The 18660-nt window shown below is 37.5% G+C and overlaps 1 protein-coding gene across 1 annotated transcript in view; it reads right to left on the bottom strand.

Annotated features, from left to right (window-relative positions):
• Nucleotides 1-18660, bottom strand: part of SSH2 (slingshot protein phosphatase 2) — a 66160-nt gene that overhangs the window by 8717 nt on the left and 38783 nt on the right. The window contains exons 2-4 of the mRNA XM_069482200.1: nucleotides 14247-14350; nucleotides 9795-9859; nucleotides 2023-2144 (exon numbers count right to left, since the gene is read on the bottom strand). Of these exons, the coding sequence (XP_069338301.1) occupies nucleotides 2023-2144; nucleotides 9795-9859; nucleotides 14247-14350 (291 nt within the window). The remainder of the gene's footprint in view (nucleotides 1-2022; nucleotides 2145-9794; nucleotides 9860-14246; nucleotides 14351-18660) is intronic.

Raw genomic sequence — 18660 nt, 5'->3', positions numbered from 1 at the left:
TGTCCCACTTTGCCTTCCATAAACTAAAATTTCCTTTAGTTAGTGGCACTTATCAGTTATGATTCAGGCAAGACTATTACAAAAGATAGATGCAGTTCACTGAGGATGTATTACTGGACACCCATATTAACAAGCATTCTTTCTGGTAAAGTTTAGGACAAAGTAAAAGATAAGATTAGACATCTAATTGCTTACACTCTGGGTTAGGAGAATCTGCACTTATTGTCCTCTGTCTCTAGAGGAAGATTCAATTGAAGTTTCCATACAACCCCAGTTCCTGTTTTATAGGGTTTTCAAGGGAGGGGTCAGGGAGAACTGAACAAAGGAAATGTGAGCTAGAGCAGTGCTGTCCAACTCAACTTTCTGCAATAATGGAAATGTTCTATACATGTACTGTCCAATATGGTAGCCACTAGCCACATATAGCTACTGAGTACTTGATATGTGGCTACATATGACCAAGGAAACTGATATTTTAATTTTATTTAACTTCAATTTATTTAAATAGCCACATATGGTTAGTGGCTACCATATGGACAGTACAAACCTAGAGAGATAAAAACCCAAATAACGCTGAGCGTGGTGGCTCACACCTGTAATCCTAGCACTTTGGGAGGCAGAGGTGGGAGGATCACTTTAGGCCAAGGGTTTGAGACCAGCCTGGGCGACATAGTGAGACCCTACAAAAAATATGAAAAATTAGTTGGGCCTGGTGGCTCAGTCCCAGTTGCTTGAGAGGCTGTGGGGATGGGGAGTTGGTGGGAGTGGGAGGATCAATACTGTACTCCTAGCTCAGGAAACAGAGCAAGAGCTTATCTTAAGAAAACCAAAAAACAAACCCAAATTAGAGATTCCAAAATCCTAATCACTGTAGACAAGGTAGGTCCTCTTATATGAAAACGCTTACTGTTGCTTAGGTAACACCAGGAGTGAAAACCATGCAGGTGAAAGCTTCCTAAATGTGGTTTTCAAGCCTGTATAAATTCAAAGCATACAATTAAATGCTGCAAATGGTATGCAAGTGAACAATTCTGGCCTTCTGATCCCTATGAGCCTGCAAGTCATTTTCAAGCTGACTTCTACATGACACTAGTTTGGGAAACTTTCTAGTGACAATGTGATTTTCCCCCCAATATCAGGACAATTTGAATCACTCCCAAGCTCCTCCTCTCTTTGTGGCTAAATTCCCTCAGGCCTGGGTCACACCCCTAACTACTTCACAGTTCCATTCTAGTCCTGAACCAGGAAGTCAATGCTTTGAGACATCTGGCAGGATTTCCTGAGGCTTATTATCTACAGTGTAAAGATTTGCTTAGCAGCCACATTCCACAGTCTTCCCAAGGTTTCTGCAAAAAAAAAGTGGGAAAATAAAAAAGGAAAGCAACAAACCTTAAGGACACAAAAAAAGCCAGATTCTGTGTGATGTGCAATATCTTTAATTATAGATTGTAAAGTACAGCTAAAGCCAAAGGTGCACAATTAAAAAGGTTCTGCTTTGAGTTTAAGAATCTCTCTTACCCCCCTTTTAACTCAGAAGGAAAAAGGAGGCATAAGATTTCGTAAAAGCAAGGTTTAAAGCCATGGACAAATATAAGAGATTGGAGTTCAAGTGGGATGTCTTTGAACCCAGGACCACTGGTGAATTACCACAAAGGGCAGGTACCCTAGAATCACCAAAGTGAATTGTTGCTGTTTTTAAAATAGAGTAGACTGCTAAGAAAAGGCAGTTTTTCTGGAGATATAAGTTTAAATCATTTGCTTTATATCATTACTATCTAAAAATGAGAGGAAGGTAAAGAATAGTGGTAAATTAGGAACACACAACCAAACACATTCACTAAACATGCTTGTTTCTCAAGATTGTTGAAAGAGTGGCCAATATACTTTTGTGTTCTCTCATCTTATGCCTTGAACTTTAAGAGCAGAACTGCAAAAAAATGTTTTTGGTATAACTCAAAAGGCAATAGGGACAGGTTATTTAAAAAAGAGTTTTCACATTTCTCCTTTTTTGTAGTACCATACCTGTCATTAGAGGAGAAATCCATTCCTAGGACGATGCTTTCTTCGGTGTCTTGTCTACCATTAGTTGAAACCACTACCATATAGCGTGTTCGATTTTGGTAAGTACTTTCCAGTCTTACAGCCTGGAGGTTAACAGACAACAGAGAAATTAAGAAGTTTAGAAGGTTAATTTTAGATCATTCAACCCCTTTTCCTTAGGATCTTAAAGCATACACAGGAAAGCATAAGAGCCAGTAGTCAGGAGACATAAATTCAAATCCCAGGTCCTATACTAACTATAAAACCTTTGGTAAGTTACTAAATTAATTGGAGGAAGATATAATACCTGCCCATCAGGTCGTTTTAAAAGTCCTAAAATTTATGCACATAAAGCACAGGGCTTGGCATACAATAAATGCTCAATATGTATTTGCTATTAGCATAAGTTATTATCAGAGCATGTTTTCAAGACTGAAGAGGGGAATGTGAGGTATACGAATGTGAGCACTGGTCTCAAAGATACAATTCCCACAAACAATTATGATATGAAATAAACTATTAGCATCATCTAAGGAGAGTATTAGCTATGCTCTATTGAATTTCTGCACATTTATACACTATAAGATTTTCTTTAGTTTTAATGATAATTAAAGAAGATGGCTTTTTCAGAGGCTTCTCTTTTTTTTTGTCAAAAAGTTTTAATTTATTGCTTATTTATAAGGGCCTTATTTATAAAGGACCTTCAGAAAATTTAAATATGGACAGGGTCCTAGATGAAACTAAGGTTTTACTATTAAGTGTGATAATGGCATTGTGGTTACTGTGCCTTTTTCTTAAGTAGCTAGACTGAAATGACATGATGTCTGAGTTTTACTTTAAAATGTACCAACAAAAAAAAAAAAAAAAAAAAGGAGAGGGGAGGACAGATGAAAGAAAGAAGTCGGGCAGAATACTGATGGCTATGAAAGCTGAGTAATGAGTTTATGAGGATATATTTCCTATTTTGACATGTTTGGAAATTTTCTTAATAAGAAGTTCAAAAAGATACCTTATAAACCTTAAAAATAAAATTAAACAACTTCTAGGCAACACTCATTCAAATATTTACTATACATATATCGTGTATATAATCACAGTGTAAGTGCTGAGGATTCACTGGTGGGGGAGAGAGACATGGTCCCTGCCCTCATGGGAGTGTAACACTCTAGTCTACTCTTCATTTGTTGTTAGTAATAATAATAATAATAATAATAAAATGATAGATCCTTTGAAGCCAGGAAAATGAGGTCTGGAGGCAAATTCCTCTGTATAAAATAACCCCTGTTCCTTATCTGAGAAGAGAAACAGAATTCCAAATCATCAACTGGCTCAAGATATTTGTCAGAAATTTCTATTTGGAATTTTTTTCAGTGCTGTTGAAGGAGTCTTCAAGGAGTCTCCTTCCCTTTAACTCTGTCACTATTCCAAAATGACCAGGCAAAGAAAAAAAGAGGCATAGTTATACAGCTCAAATGACCCATTTAACAAGGGAGAAGTGAGACTCCCATATCTTTTGTCTCTATTCTGATACTCCTAGGAAAAGCTAGGGAAGCACAAATAGACGTGGCTACATTAAAGCTTGTCTCTAATAAGAGCTGATACAACAAGAATGTAATGCTTATCATTCTGATGCCAAGTGCATAAGATAGAGAGCTGTATTGCTGACTTTATGTTCCATAAAGTCACAGAGCATTAAAACCAAATTCACTTACGAGAAGCTAAGGGAACTAACATTTACGTGGACTACGTTCTAGAGGACTGGGATCAAGGGAGAAGCATTATGCACAGAGAACTATGGATATTAGTAAATGTACATGAGGTGGACTGGGAGGCAGTACTGACTCTTTCCTTGATTGTACACTCTATAACATGTTAAATTAATCAGAAAACCTGGTACAGGTAAACTAGAATTTCTTATAAACAAGATCTCAGATATTATTACATATTTAAACTTGGACTTGCCTTGGCCCAAGTTCCCTGAATGTGTTAGAGGCTCTTTCATCCTTTGTCAAGGCTCTGAGAATTTCTGGCAAGGCTCAAATACAAATGGCATGGGAACAACTGAACTGTGCTTCTGACAATTTATCTACAGCTCCTACACCAACCAGTAGCAACTGATTGGCTAAGTCGAAGCTGACAAAAGGAAAAATATATCCTCCATACATACAACTTATAAGGCAAGTTATCAGGCCAAGTTAGAAGTGGGCAGCAAGAGTTTCTTTTTAAGTGATATTCAGTGCAAACATTTGTTGTCTCTTTTTAAAAAGAGATATTTATTTATTTATAATATCAAGAGCATTTCAAATGTTTGGCTCTCCCTTGTTTAATCTAATTATAAAAGAAGATCCCAAACATAATGGGAAAGGCCCCAGCTATCTCATAGCGATTTGGGCTTGAATAACAGGCACATTTCAGATTCATTCAATTTTAAGCTTCTTAGATGGAAGAATAGCACTTAAGAGTTCTTGGGATTTGATCATAGGCCACTAGATAGTACCCACAGTAGGTCATAAATTCTTACTAAAGGGAAGTGGAGTTTTAATCAGGGGGTCAGGAGCCAAGACATTAATTCGATTTCTATATCCTGTTAGAAGAGTGAGATAAAATCTTTAAAGAAAAAATTCTGAAATGCCACAGGATAGACCTGAGGCTTTAAAGTTCCTTTTGAGCTTCAAGATTCTAGGCTAAAGAATTAAAATCTATGAGCCACAAACATAAAGAAAAATCTAATACCCACCTTGATTTATTTTATACTCCTCTGTTGGGGGAGATTAGTAAAATCTAATTATCTAATTTGTCAAGCCAATCAGAGAAACATCATTTAAAATGGCAGTTTGTATCTAATACCTTGATACTGAAAATGACAGCATTTCCAATGTTTCCTCAGTCTCCAGAGCTTACATGGAATAAATGACTGGAATAAGACAGTAATTGAAATGCATTTCATTAATCAACTAAAGTTCTCATTGAAAAGGACATTACTGAAGTCCATTCTTTTGAGATAGTCTTGTTCTGTTGCCCGGGCTAGAGTGCAGTGGCATCAGCCTAGCTCACAGCAACCTCAAACTCCTGGGTTCAAGTGATCCTCCTGCCTCAGCCTTCCGAGTAGATGGCACTACCGGAGTGCACCACCAAACCTGGCTAATCTTTTCTGCTTTTAGTAGAGATGGGGTCTCGCTCTTGATCAGGCAGGTCTGGAACTCCTGACCTTAAGCAATCCTTCCGCCTCGGCCTCCCAGAGTGCTAGGATTACAGGTGCGAGCCACCATGCCTAGTCTGAAGTCCATTCTACTTGTCCAAACAAAACAATATTCCAGATTTTAAAACTTGGCAATAAGAGCAACTGAGATAATTATTCCAAAAAACTACATTTATTGCCTAAATCTGGAATCCTTTTACAAGTTTCAGGTGAACTGGATCCAGCAATCTTAGGACTGAAGTAGGTCTGAGAAGTCATCTCCTGCCTTTGCTTTATTCCTGAAAAAACCCAACTTGTTTTCAAAGATCATCTTTCAAAGAATAATGTTAGAACTTCCCTCAATACCTAATTTAAATACTTAACTTAATTACAAGCACTTCACAAACACTGCCTGATACAAGAGCTTCTCTCCTTAGCATCATGACATCAGGAAATACTCCTCCTTTAGCTTACACTGCACCTTTGCCTTTAATTTCTTTTCACCAAGAATCTTACATCATGCCCCTGCATGCAATGTTTATCCTCAGGGAAGCCACATTATAAAGACCCAAAGTCTAGACAGGCAGCTCACCCAATCTATCAGAGGGAAAGGTTTCAAAAGTATGTAAATATTAAATTCTAGCCAAAAGAACAAAGCAAAGTCAATAGCTAAAATTAAAATAGACTTCATATGTGATAGTAAGAAACTAAAGAACACTGTCTTCAAAAACAAAAAAACAAAATAGATTAGAGCTTGAGGGAGTCTCTGGATTTTTTTCTTTTTTTTAAACTCTCTCCGTGAAATTCTCAAATTAAAAAAAAAATACCTATGAATTATATTCTGTACAGCCATTAAAAACCATGGTTTATTTATTGAAATGGAAAAGATATCCATGACAAACTGTGAAGAAAGTAGGTTACAAAACATTATTTATATTTTTACCTCATTTTTGTAAAAATAAAACAACAATGCTCACTCGCTCGCTCTCTCTCATGTACAAAAAAAAAAAAAAGGCTGGAAGAATACTTATCCAAATCACTTCTAAGAATGGTTTTCTCAGAGTAGAGAGTACAGAATGATTTTTACTTGATACCTTTTTGTATTAAATATTATCTGACTTAGAAAAAAGGCAACATATGGTAATAACCAAAATCATAAAATTCATTTTTTTTTTTTTTTTTGGAGACAGAGTCTCAGTCTGTCACCCTGGGTAGAATGTAGTGGCATCATAGTAGCTCACAGCAACCTCAAAGTCCTGGGCTCAAGTGATCCTCCAACTTCAGCCTCCTGAGTAGCTAGTAGTACAGGCATGCACCACCAGACCCGGCTAATTTTTTCTATTTTTGGTAGAGATGGTGTCTTGCTCTTGCTCAGGCTGGTCTTGAACTTTTGACCTTAAGCAGTCCTCCTGTGTTGGCCTCCCGGAGTGCCAGGATTACAGGCTGAGCCACCTTGCCCAGCCAAAATTCATTTTCTTAAATTCTTCTGCAAAGTACTCAAAAAGACCTCCTTTTACCTTAAAAGCACCTCAGCTCTAGTTAAGATTGAAGTTACTTCAAATGTCCTGAAAATTCTCAATTTCCTAGGTTTTTTTAAATCAAATGATTCGTCTTTGATAACGTGCAAGAGTACGATAAAGCCACTTCCTTTATTATAGCAGCTACAGTTTTCCTAAGTACTAAAGTTAATGCTTGATACCTGTATTTGGAATGCAGAGCTTCCCTGAGGGGAAAGATTGGTTTTGTCCTATATTCGATGCTAAAGCAAAATGTAGGGTTTAGTAGAGTTATTAAAAAAAAATAAAGGCAGGACTTTTAGTTGACTATCAAACTTTTAACCTTATGCACAAATCCCAAGATAAGAGTTTTAGCATTCCAAATTTAACTCAAAACAAAAGCCTTTGCTTTGAGTCTACAAATGCTCCTTTCAGTTAGAAAAGTGCTAATTTGTCCAAAGTCATACAATGCATTCACTCATTTTCTTGAAGATGACTCACTCCATAATCTGAAATATAATGACTCTGTGTTTGTAACAATTCAAAACAACTGTAAAATGGCTTGTCATTTGAACTCTGAATTAATTCAGAGGCGTCAGTTACATTTTCTGAATTTATATTTTATAAATGTAAAGCAGCTGAAGCTGCATATTTTAGCAAGAAAAGATTTAATTGCCAACTCTGCCTTCCTAACTGCTTCCTTCACGCCCTCTCAAGTCTCATGTGGTCAAAATTATTTTAATAGAGGCTCAAACCAAACTCCAGAACGTTATCAATGAGAAAAAGATAAACTGAGTGATGATAAGACCTTAGCTTTAGCTTTACCAAACCACACAAATTTTGGAAGCTATCAGCAAATATCTGTTGGGCATCCAGTATGTGCAAGTGACTGTTACAGGTTTTAGAAGAGTTGTATTCAAACTATGATTCCTTAATCAGCAGCATCAGTATCACTTGGAAACTGGTTAAAAATACAAATTAGCCTGAGCAAGAGCAAGACCCCATCTCTACAAAAAACAGAAAACTTAGCAGGTGTGGTGGCACATGCCTGTAGTTTTCCCGCTACTCAGGAGGCCGAGGCAGGAAGATCGAACTGAACTCCAGCCCAGCCTGGGTAAGAGAGGGACCCTGTCTCAAAAAAAAAAAAAAAAAAAAAATCACTGCTTCCCTCTCATCAATCAAACTCTACAGGTGAAGTCCAGCAATTTGTGGTTTGACAAAGCTTTCCGGGTGATTCAGATGTACTCTCAAGTCTGAGAATCACAGCTTTAGAATATTAATACTGTAAGAATTGTACCTTCCCTTTGTTCACTTTTAATGAATTGTTTAAGAAAGAAGTATATCAAGATACATTGACAAGATATACATAAATACATATGATGTTACTTTTGGTCAGCGTATAAAAAATTTTTTAATTAAAATAAAAATTAGGATATAAAATAATTATGAACGGAATCTTTTAAGTTTCAAAGTAAGTTTCCCAAGAAAAATTAGTGGCCATGTAAAGAAGGCAATAGAAGCAGCATTCCAGAGAAAGAAATGACAAAATTTAAATACAGAATGATTAAGTGAATGAAGAATCAGTGATTACCATAGAGTTCAGAAGCCTGATCATCAACTTTCCACAGTTAATCTTGTGTTCTACTCATTATCTGTCTTCCCGGACAGAAAGTAGAGATTAACTATTTAAACTTAATGTATCTGTGGCTCTCACTTCATTTCCAAGTAACCATTCTACCCTATTAATAGAAGGACTCATTACCACACACCTCTGTATTAGCTTCTAAGGAATCTTCCTTAAATACTGTAGTTGTCCCATGTCATTCCTTGGCTCAAAAATCTGTAATGTTTCACAACTGCTTACTGAAAATGGAGGGGGACTACCTCTAGTTAGTAATCTAGAAGGTCAGACAGGAAATGCAAAGAAGTAAAATAAGCCATGTGAGTACTAAATGGGTAGAAATACTTTTCGACTTCCACAAAGAAATACGCTTGTCCTATTTTTGTTTTCCTACTTTTACTAGAAGTAGTACTATAAGCAAACTAACAGGGCAGAAATGATGACAAATGGTGACATTTGACTTTAGTATTCAGAAGACAGTAAGATACATAGGGTAAATTAAGAACCCATGCCACAACTTCCCCTACCCCAGTCTAGCTAAGTTTTGCCATGTGAGAATAAAGCCAGAAATTTTTGAAGATAAGCCTCAAGTCTGGATTTTTACATGAAATCATCCAACTTTAAATTCTGGCTTATATTAAAACACCACCACCACCACCACCACCACCACCACCACCACCACCACTGTGTGATCCAAACAAAACATATCTCTGGTCTATGGGCTGCCAGTTTGAGAACTCCAGTTTAGAGCATTAAATCCGTATTTGCCTGCCTTGTTTTTTGGTGTCTATCTTCCCTATAATAACAATGATCCTCATGCTTAGGTAGCACTTTATGCACTTTAATATGTTTTCATGTCCATTTGATCCTTTCAACTGTGAGTAGCAGTCAGGAGATGGGGAAACAGGCACAGACAGGGTAAAGTAAATTGTCCAACATTATATTATGACTATAAGATTATAATACAATTGGTAAGAACCTAAGTCCAGATCTCTTGAGTCTGAGGCCAGCACCAATCCTTGGCCATTTCACTCCCTCCTTGTCATTCCCTATGTGTGTTTTTGCTTATGTCCCCATCTAGAATGATTTCTTTCTGCCAGTCCAAATGTCATCATTTTAAAAGACCCAGCTCAAGTTCCACTATCTAAATAAACTTTCCTCAATGAGGTAAAATCCCCAAGTTTTCTCTCCTTTTTCTGAACTTTAATTGTTGTTAGTCAATAACTTACAAATTTGTGCTTACTAACAGTCTTGAACCATCAAATTATTTCATATCATTCCACATTAGCTTATATCCCCAATTAGTTCTAAGATCCTGGATAATAAGGACATGTCATTCATCTTTCCTATTCCACATAGTTTCCGGCACTGTGTTGGGACATAAAAATGACAGTTTAACACATTGGCTATCTTAGACAGTCTTTTGAGAAGGAAAATTATGATGATACCACTAACTTACCAGCCTGATATTGTCTTCTGGGCGGAGTAATATGAACATTGCTTGGAGATGCTGTTGGAGATCGCCTAGTAAAATTTACAAAGCAAAGGATAATTATTGTCCATTCTAATGTCAACAGAGAGGATTCCTTCTCCCCTAGTGACTTTTGTAAAAGAAAGTTCTGATTCACTAAAGGACTCAGACACAGAAATTAAATAATATGATTACTGACTTATTTTTATATGGAAAGAGAGAATGATAAGACTTCATCTTTATGCATTCAATTTCAGTCTATACTACATTAAAATTTCTGTCTGTCCTATGGAAGGTGCACTTGAGACCAATCTCAGTTTTACCATGGTGGAGGCTGACAAGAGATCTGTTGGGCAGAGGCAACACTGGCTGTTCTTTCAGGCCCACTGAAAGTAATGAAGGAATTTTGGACATGAGGTGCGCAGTTAGAAGAATTATCCATAATTTTCAAAAAGCTAACCATTTTGTCATTCCTATTTCTATAATAATAATTTTCTGTTGTACTTCACCTAAGAAGATTTTTAGATTCCTCCCAGAACAATGTCAATAGTTTAAAATGATTTCCCTATCAGTGGCTGATATAAAAATGAGAGTATGTATTAAATATAGCATATAAGGAATATATATTCTCTTGAACATATGACTAGGTGCTTTAAAATGGCCGATTATCTGAATCTTCACTTGTTCTTATAAAGAAATACTTTATAAAACTAAGTTGAAATTTCTGTGTATTAAACTATTATAGATTTCCTCATGTTTTCTATTCCATACTAGGAAATCTGAGGCATTGGCTAGCTGGAGACATTAGATAACATGCTGTTGTAAATGAAGATAATCTGAGAACAAAAAAACTTCATTTTTTCCCACCCAGGTCCAGTACTTTTTAAGATTCTAAGGTGACTGACATGGCCACGTAATCATGAATGCCAGTATTTACATTGGCCTTGGAATCTACATGTATACTTTCTTTCCAGTTAACTTCACAGCTGTTAATTATGAGATAAAATACTGATTTGGGCAAGAAGTAGAGAGAGTTAGGAAGAAAAAAAGTAGGCTGTCAAACAGGTGTGTTTGTCTAAAAGGTCAGCATGTCTGAAAGCCTTTCCTTTTATCCCCCCTTCCTTCTCTCAAAGAATAGTTTTCTTGCCTTTTATTTCACTGCTGGCTTCTGATCAATGTCATTATTGCAGAATCTTTCAACTTTCAAAATTAAAAAGGACAATCACTATGTTTGGCCAGATCCATTCTACTACATTTCAAACCCAGAGACACAATCTAAGTCTCATATGCAAGAACCAGTGTGGTTCTCTTAACTCTTGGCGGGGGGTGGGGGGGGTGGGGGTGGAAGAACCAGTGTGGGCTCCTTGGTATAAACCCAAGAGAAACAAAAACATTTGCCCATATAAAAACTTGTACACAAAGTTCATACAGCATTATTCATCATAGTCAAAAAGTGAAAACTCAAATGTCCATCAAATGATAAGTAGATAAATAAAACGCGGTATATCCACACAATGTAATATTATTTGGTCATAAAAAGGAATTCAATACTGAGACATTGGATGACCTTTGAAAACATGCTAAATAAAAGGAGACTGTCTCAAAAATCCACTTGTGGAATGTCCAGAATAGGCAAATCTATAGATACAGAAAGTAGATTAGTGGTTGCTTAGGGCTGGGGGACATGATGAGGAAAATAGGGAGTGACTGCTAATGGGTATCAGGTTTCTTTTTGGGGTGATAAAAATGTTCTAAAATTAGATTGTGGTGATGGCTGTACAACTCTGTGAACATACTAAAAGCCACTGAATGCACTCTTTTTATTTATTTACTTATTTTTAGAGATAAGGTCTTACTCTGTCACCCAGGCTGGTAAGCAGTGGCAAGATCAAAGCTTACTATAACCTTGAACTCCTGGACTCAAGCAATCTTCCCACTTCAGCCTCCCAAGCGGCTAGGACTATAGGCATGCACCACCATGCCTGGCTAATTTTTTTATTTTTGTAGAGAATGGGGTCTTGCTATGTTGCCCAGCCTGGTCTCAAACTCTTGGCCTCAAGTGATCTCCCCGCCTTGGCCTCCCAAAGTGCTGGGATTACAGGTGTGAACCACCACACCCATCCCTGACTGTATACTTTAAATGAGTAAACTCAGTGAATTATATGGTATGTGAATTATATATCAATAAAGCTCTTAAAAATATAAAAGAACAAGTGTGAGGACACAACGTATTAGGTATAAACAATGAAAAGTTACTAGAGTTACAAGTTACAATTGAATTAAGCAGCTGAGCCTTTTTTAATAACTAAGTTTCCTTCTGTCCTATCAAGAGACATAAGCTGAGGAAAAGATTTTCAGGATGGCTAACTTCTGGAGGAGAAACCTAAATAGTAGCCCAAACACTACTAGCCCAAGGATCCAGATGGCTTATTTGAAGGTCAGACAAAAGTCAGGAGCCCTACTCTTACGGTAAGGCTTCTTATGTGAGTTGGGTACGTGGAAGCTCAGGTTTGTTAGCTGTGAAAAGTACTGCTATGAGCAAACTGGGTATTGTTTGTGGGAAACTGTTCTTCAGAGTCTAACAGAGGCAGTAATACCATTAAGATCTCTCTCCTACATTTTCCCATATATTTTACCACTAGTAGCTAAATTTCAGATTTCAGTTTGATTTTAAAGACTTTTCATTGATTCCCTTTAAAATATTGGCAGATACTCACTCATAATATCACTTTTTGATTGCAAAATAGTATCTGGATATTTTAAATGCAGCCCAGATAAAAAAAAAAATTCTAACCAGTTCAAGAAACATGCATAAGGAAGTATAATCAGACATAGTAAGCCCTTGATCTGCTCTCAATTCTACCATCAACTTTCAGTCACTGTGAGCTTAGCCCAAGCAGCTTCAGTTATATGTGACGGTCTGGCTTTTTTGAGCTGTGTTTATACTCATACTGCCTCATCCATTCTGGTCTGGATCACAAATCAAGCCCATTCAGCTTGTGTTAAATCTGCTTTTCTTTTTAGTATGAGGAAAGCTAAGTGAACAATGTCAAGCAGAAACCTGGGTGGCAGTTCATTGTGGAAGTTTGACTAAAGAAAAAGGCCAACCAGGGCCAAGAGCTTTAAACGCCACTGACCCCACTTACTATTACATGCCATAGAGCAATTTGCCCACATCTTAGTAAGACAAGCTGGATTTAAACCAATAATTTGTCTTCTTCTTACTGTAAGGGATAAATATCCACACTAAACAGAAATACAAAGCTTAGCTGGGCCTACTTCCTCTGTGCATTCAAGTTTTTGGGGGAAGTGCCTCCCCGCCCCCAACCACTGGTTGTAGGCATTGATAAGGAAGGTTTTAGAAAGTGTAACTCAAGCTAATTTCCAAAAGTACTCCCCTCCATTATTCTTTAAAAAATCTTCCACGGCTAGAGAGTTTTGATAGGAGGACAATACTGTCCAACAAAATGGATTATAATTCTCAGCTGCTATATTTGCAACTAAACGAAGGTCCAAACAAGAAGTGGGGCAGCCACTAACATAGCTGAGATTACTCTGACTAGAGCTAAACTCAACTACTGGCTCAATGGGATTCAGTATTTCTGGCTTTCACCTCTGGCCTACACACTCAAGATCTGTAGTCTTCTTTGTTCTCTTCCTAGTAATTGCAATTTCTTCTGCTCCTGGAGGTCACAAGTCATCAAAGTGGCACATTTATGACAACAAGCAATCACCTCTTTGTATAGCATTCATCACGACTATTGTCCTCAGGCTTTTATTTTTATGCCAAAATGACACAAACAAGACTTGATCATAGTAGAAGAAAAGCATCAGGCTGATTGTCTTCTTAAACTGTGGACCTCCTATATCTGGAGACCTCTCTTCCAAGACATATTTTCTATGACTCTTTTTTAACCTCATCACCACAGGTGAGCCTGATTTTAGAGAAATCCAATATAAGGAAATACCATGCATATACTACTGTCAGCAGATATTTCAAAATCATAGTCTTATACTCATTCCTAGGTGAACATTTATTTGATGACTTTTTGTTTATAGAAGTCTATGGGTTAAATTTCTAGTTGTTTTAGTGTGTATGCATTCAAGTAGACCCTGGCATTTGATTTTGCATAGGATCCGAGGGCACAACTGAACAATCTTTTAGCTATCAAAACCTTAACTGAGAAGTCACATATGACTTCATTAGAGTATTTTTGTACCTTCTTATTATTCAACAGAAATTTGTCGAACATCTGCTATGTGTATAAGGCATTCTGCTAAGTGATAGAAAAATTGTGAGGATGAAAGAAGAGTGATTATAACAATGCTTTTTTTCACTATTAAAGAATTGCTGGAGAAATGGGGACGAGGTAGTTAGCCTTTTAGAACAAAATGAAAGACAAGGTTACCAAAAAAGGAATAGTGTATATGCTGCTTTACCTGCATGCTTGTTGCGCCTGTGGCTGATTCTTGGTGTGGACGAGCCATTTCCCCGTGGCAGAAAAAGGGCAGCACCTTTGACAGTTAGAAAGCTCTCGCTGATGCTACAAGGAAAAATCCAAAAGAAAATAAATTATTTAGGGAAGGAAATCAAAGAGTAGGATGGAGAACCACTATAGGATTATTTTCTCTTCCCTATTCCAAAATCCCAACTTCATGGGATGAGGTAAAAACAAAATCAAGAGAGACTGTGGTTACTCACTCACACAGCCCTGTCTACTCTGGACAATTTTTTCTTTTCTTTTCTTTTTTTTTTTTTTGAGACAAGAGTCTCACTCTGTTACCCTGGCTAGAGTGCCGTGGTGTCAGCCTCGCTCACAGCAACCTCAAAACTCCTGGGCTTAAGTGATCCTACTGCCTCAGCCTCCCGAGTAGCTGGGACTACAGGCATGCGCTACCATGCCCAGCTAATTTTTTCTATATGTTTTTAGTTGTCCAGCTAATTTCTTTCTATTTTTAGTACAGACGGGGTCTTGCTCTTGCTCAGGCTGGTCTCAAACTCCTGAGCTCAAACGATCCACCTGCCTCGGCCTCCCAGAGTGCTAGGATTACAGGTGTGAGCCACCATGCCCGGCCCGGACAATTTTTTCTGAAATAAAACTTGTGATATTCTATATACGTTACATGGTAGCAGTTAAGAGTGGAGGCTGTGGAACCAGACTGCCTGGGTTTGAATCCTGGCTCTGCTACTTCCTACCTAAATAAACCATTTTGGGCCTAATTTTCTCATCTGTAAAACAGGGATAATACAATAAAGTTGTTGTGGAAAGCCAATGAGTACACAGTTTCTTAAAGTGGTGCCTGACACATAATGATAAGCCCTTAATAAATATTCGTTATTATTAGATCTGTGGTTATCAATAGTGGGGTTTCAACAATGTCCTGGTTAGATGTGAAGTATATTACAATACTTAGTTACTATTAATAGATCCAAAGTTTGCAAAAAAGATTTATGTTTAAAATACATACCACACTAAAATGTTAGCTCAAAAATTTACCGTCACCAACTTGCACCACCACACACATAGAAAAGGAGTAGTGCACAGGAAGTGCGTTTAACCCACTGGAGTTTGCCCTCCATGTTAACAATATCATCCATGAGGGTGATAATACAGGTGGAGAATTACTGCTCAGGATAGAGGGTACTCAAAATACAATTACTAGTGGATAGCCACAAAATAAACAGAAAATATATCTAAATTATTTCAAATCAACAGACTAATTAATAAGCCTTTCAGTTTCACCCACAGAGTGTGAAAAGGATAGAACTCTTAAGTCACTAGTGGAAAAGTTTAGAAATGCATAATGGCGGGTTCCAAGTTTGCTTGTGAGTATGGTACTGCTATTGAGGGTTAGCTAGTGTATTGTAAATGACACTGCCTACTCAATATTTCCACTTGGAAATCTAATTGGCATCTTATTCATTATCATCATCATTATTATTATTTTATAATAACAGAGATGGGGGGTCTCACTCTTGCTCAGGCTGGTCTCGAACTCCTAAGTTCAAGCGATCCTCTCACCTCGGTCTCCCAGAGTGCTAGGGTTACAGACATGAGCCACTGCACCCAGTCTAACTGGCATCTTAAATGCCAAAACTAAACCCTTGAGTTCCCCCTAGACTAATCCCTAGCCTCAACTTCCCAGTTGTTTGACTAAAATACATAACAGTCTTTCCCTCCTACAACATATATCTAATTCATCAGCAAGTCCTATGAGCTTTACTTTCAAATGTATCTTAAATCTGCCCACTTATCACCATCACCACTATCACACTGGTCCACGGCACTATCATTTCTCACTTGAACTGCTATTAAAAAGCTTTTCTTAAAAAAGCTTTTATTATACAAAATTTCAAACATATACAAAAGTAGAGAGAATAATATAACTCCCATGTTCTCATCACATTCCAGCTTTAATTAATGGTGAATTTTGTTTCTTCTACATCCTCACACCCTTCACCTTGCCCCTGAAGTGAAACAAATCCCAGACATTATATCAGCAAAAAGCCTCTTAAAAGGTCTGCTGCAACTACTTCTGCCCCACTATTATCCACTCACCAAACAGCAACCAAAGTGATTTAAAATACATATAGATCATATAATGTCACTTCCCTTTGTACTGATAAATAAAAAGCCAGTTTTTAGCTTGGTCTTCAAGGCCCTGTAACATACTGTGGCAAGCTACTTCTCTGCTCTTACACCATCTCCTCTTTTGTTTACATGATCTAGTCACATTGTCCCATTGTCCTTTCTGTTTCTTCAATATTTCAGGCCCCCTTCTCAGGGCCTTTGTGCCTTTTGTCCTCTACTTGGAACACTTTTCTCCTGGCCTGCTACTATTTAAGTCTCTGCTCCAATATCACTGTCCCTTCCTTGTCCCAATTATACTCTACCCTGTTGTTTTGTTTTCTTCAGGATATTATCATAAACTAAAATTATATTTATTTACTTGTATACTTGATTGTGGTTATCTCTCTATAATAGAATATAAGCCCCATTAGAGCAAGGACTTTATTTTGTCCATTACTGTAATCTCAGCACTGGAAATAGGGCCAGGCACGTATTTATTAGATGCTCAAAAGATACGTGACGGATGAATGAATTTATCCCAGAGTTTCCACACTGTTATGTCTGTCTCATCATTGCTGCAGGAATTGTAATTTAGGACAAGTCTTACATGTAGAAAATAATCATTACAGAACTCAATATATGAGGCAGATCAATGGGCTTTAAAAAAAAGTTTGATGATAAAGTAATTGGCAAACATAATTAAATCACCTCTATAATGATATCAGACATTGACTCAATTTTATCCTTTAAATCACTTCCATAATGATATCAGACACTGACTCAATTTTATCCTTTAATATAATGGTATGAAGCTGACAAAACCTTTGAGGTAACTTGCTAAATAGACTGAAACGTGTCTTCTAAAAACAAAAGAATCCAGGGATGCCACTTTAAAAATTTGCATGCTGGCTGGGAGGGGCTGCCTTGATTTTGTTTTGTTTTCATCTTTAAGTAAAGCATTGCTTTCTTGTGGTCTGTTGCACAAGCCCTGTCTCTTGTTACATCCGTGATGTGTACATGCCACCCTGCTGTGGGTCACTCTGTTTTACTCACATTACAGGAACAACCTAAAACAAAATGTCTGAGTGACAGGATGAGTGGGGTATACCACAGACAGGAAATGAAATTCACACTTCTGCCAACACAGCAACTGTCTGCTTTACTAAATGAAAATATTTTTAAAATAAAGGCTAAATATTCTACCTATTCACCAGGCAAAGTAAAAGCTTTGGGCACTTTGGTTTCCAGTAAACAAAGCAGTTCTCTCCAACTACAAAAGAAGTATATTTGCCCAGTGCTTAAAACAACTGAGCATACTTCCGTCATTCCTTTTGTCAGATGGAGGTAGTTTCTCTTTGACAAACCCTATTTTAAGAACTGTCTGGTTTTTAGAGTTCTGTAATATTGTTCTTAGATACATTTGTTGCTTATGCTTTAAAGCAAGAATGTATTTAGATATGCTTTAAAGCATATCTAAATGTGTTCTTTAAAATGTATGCAGTGCTTTCACAAGGTGAGGATTGGAGAGGCAGACAAGAGCCTTTAGTTAATGCAAAGCTGCCTGGGCTCCAAAAATTTATAAAATGTTAAGATTTATAAGAGAAAGGTCAGGAGTCAAAGTCACATATGGTACAAGGGAAAAGAGGTCCTTCTATGTGAATCATTTACACAAATCTCAGTGAACTTTTCTGATGCAACAAAATGCACAGCAGACCCAGCTGAGCTAGGAGACTACTGCTAGGGGCTCCCAGAGAATCACGGCAGGTACTCTGGATGATAGAATCAATCCCCTTGGCCAGGCGTGGTGGTTTTTACCATAAAAATGACATATTGTTGGTCACAAGGGGACCAGGAATGAGTGTGGCTGATTACCAAAATCTCTTATCATCACTGAAAAAAATTCAAAGATCTATAAATGCTATCAAACGTAGCATGGAAGTGGGGCTGGGCACGGTGGCTCACGCCTGTAATCCTAGCACTTTGGGAGGCTGAGGTGGGAGGATTGCTTGAGGTCAGGAGTTTGAGACCAGCCTGAGCAATAGTGAAACCCCGTCTCCACAAAAAAAAAAAATAGAAAAATTAGCTGGGTGTGATAACATGTGCCTGTAGCTCCAGCTATTTGGGAAGCTGAGGCAGAAAGATTGCTTGAGCCAGGAGTGTGAGGTTGCAGTGAGCTATGAAGACACCACTGTACTCTAGGTGGGGCAACAGGTCCCTGTCTCCTATCTACAAAAAAAAAAATAAAAGGTAGCACGGAAGTGAAAAAACAAAATTCACAACCA

This window comes from Eulemur rufifrons, chromosome 9 (assembly GCF_041146395.1).
Source record: "Eulemur rufifrons isolate Redbay chromosome 9, OSU_ERuf_1, whole genome shotgun sequence".
NCBI classification, from domain to species: Eukaryota; Metazoa; Chordata; class Mammalia; order Primates; family Lemuridae; genus Eulemur; species Eulemur rufifrons.
Note: the sequence above shows the minus strand (reverse complement) of the source record. Positions and strands in the feature narration are given on the sequence as shown.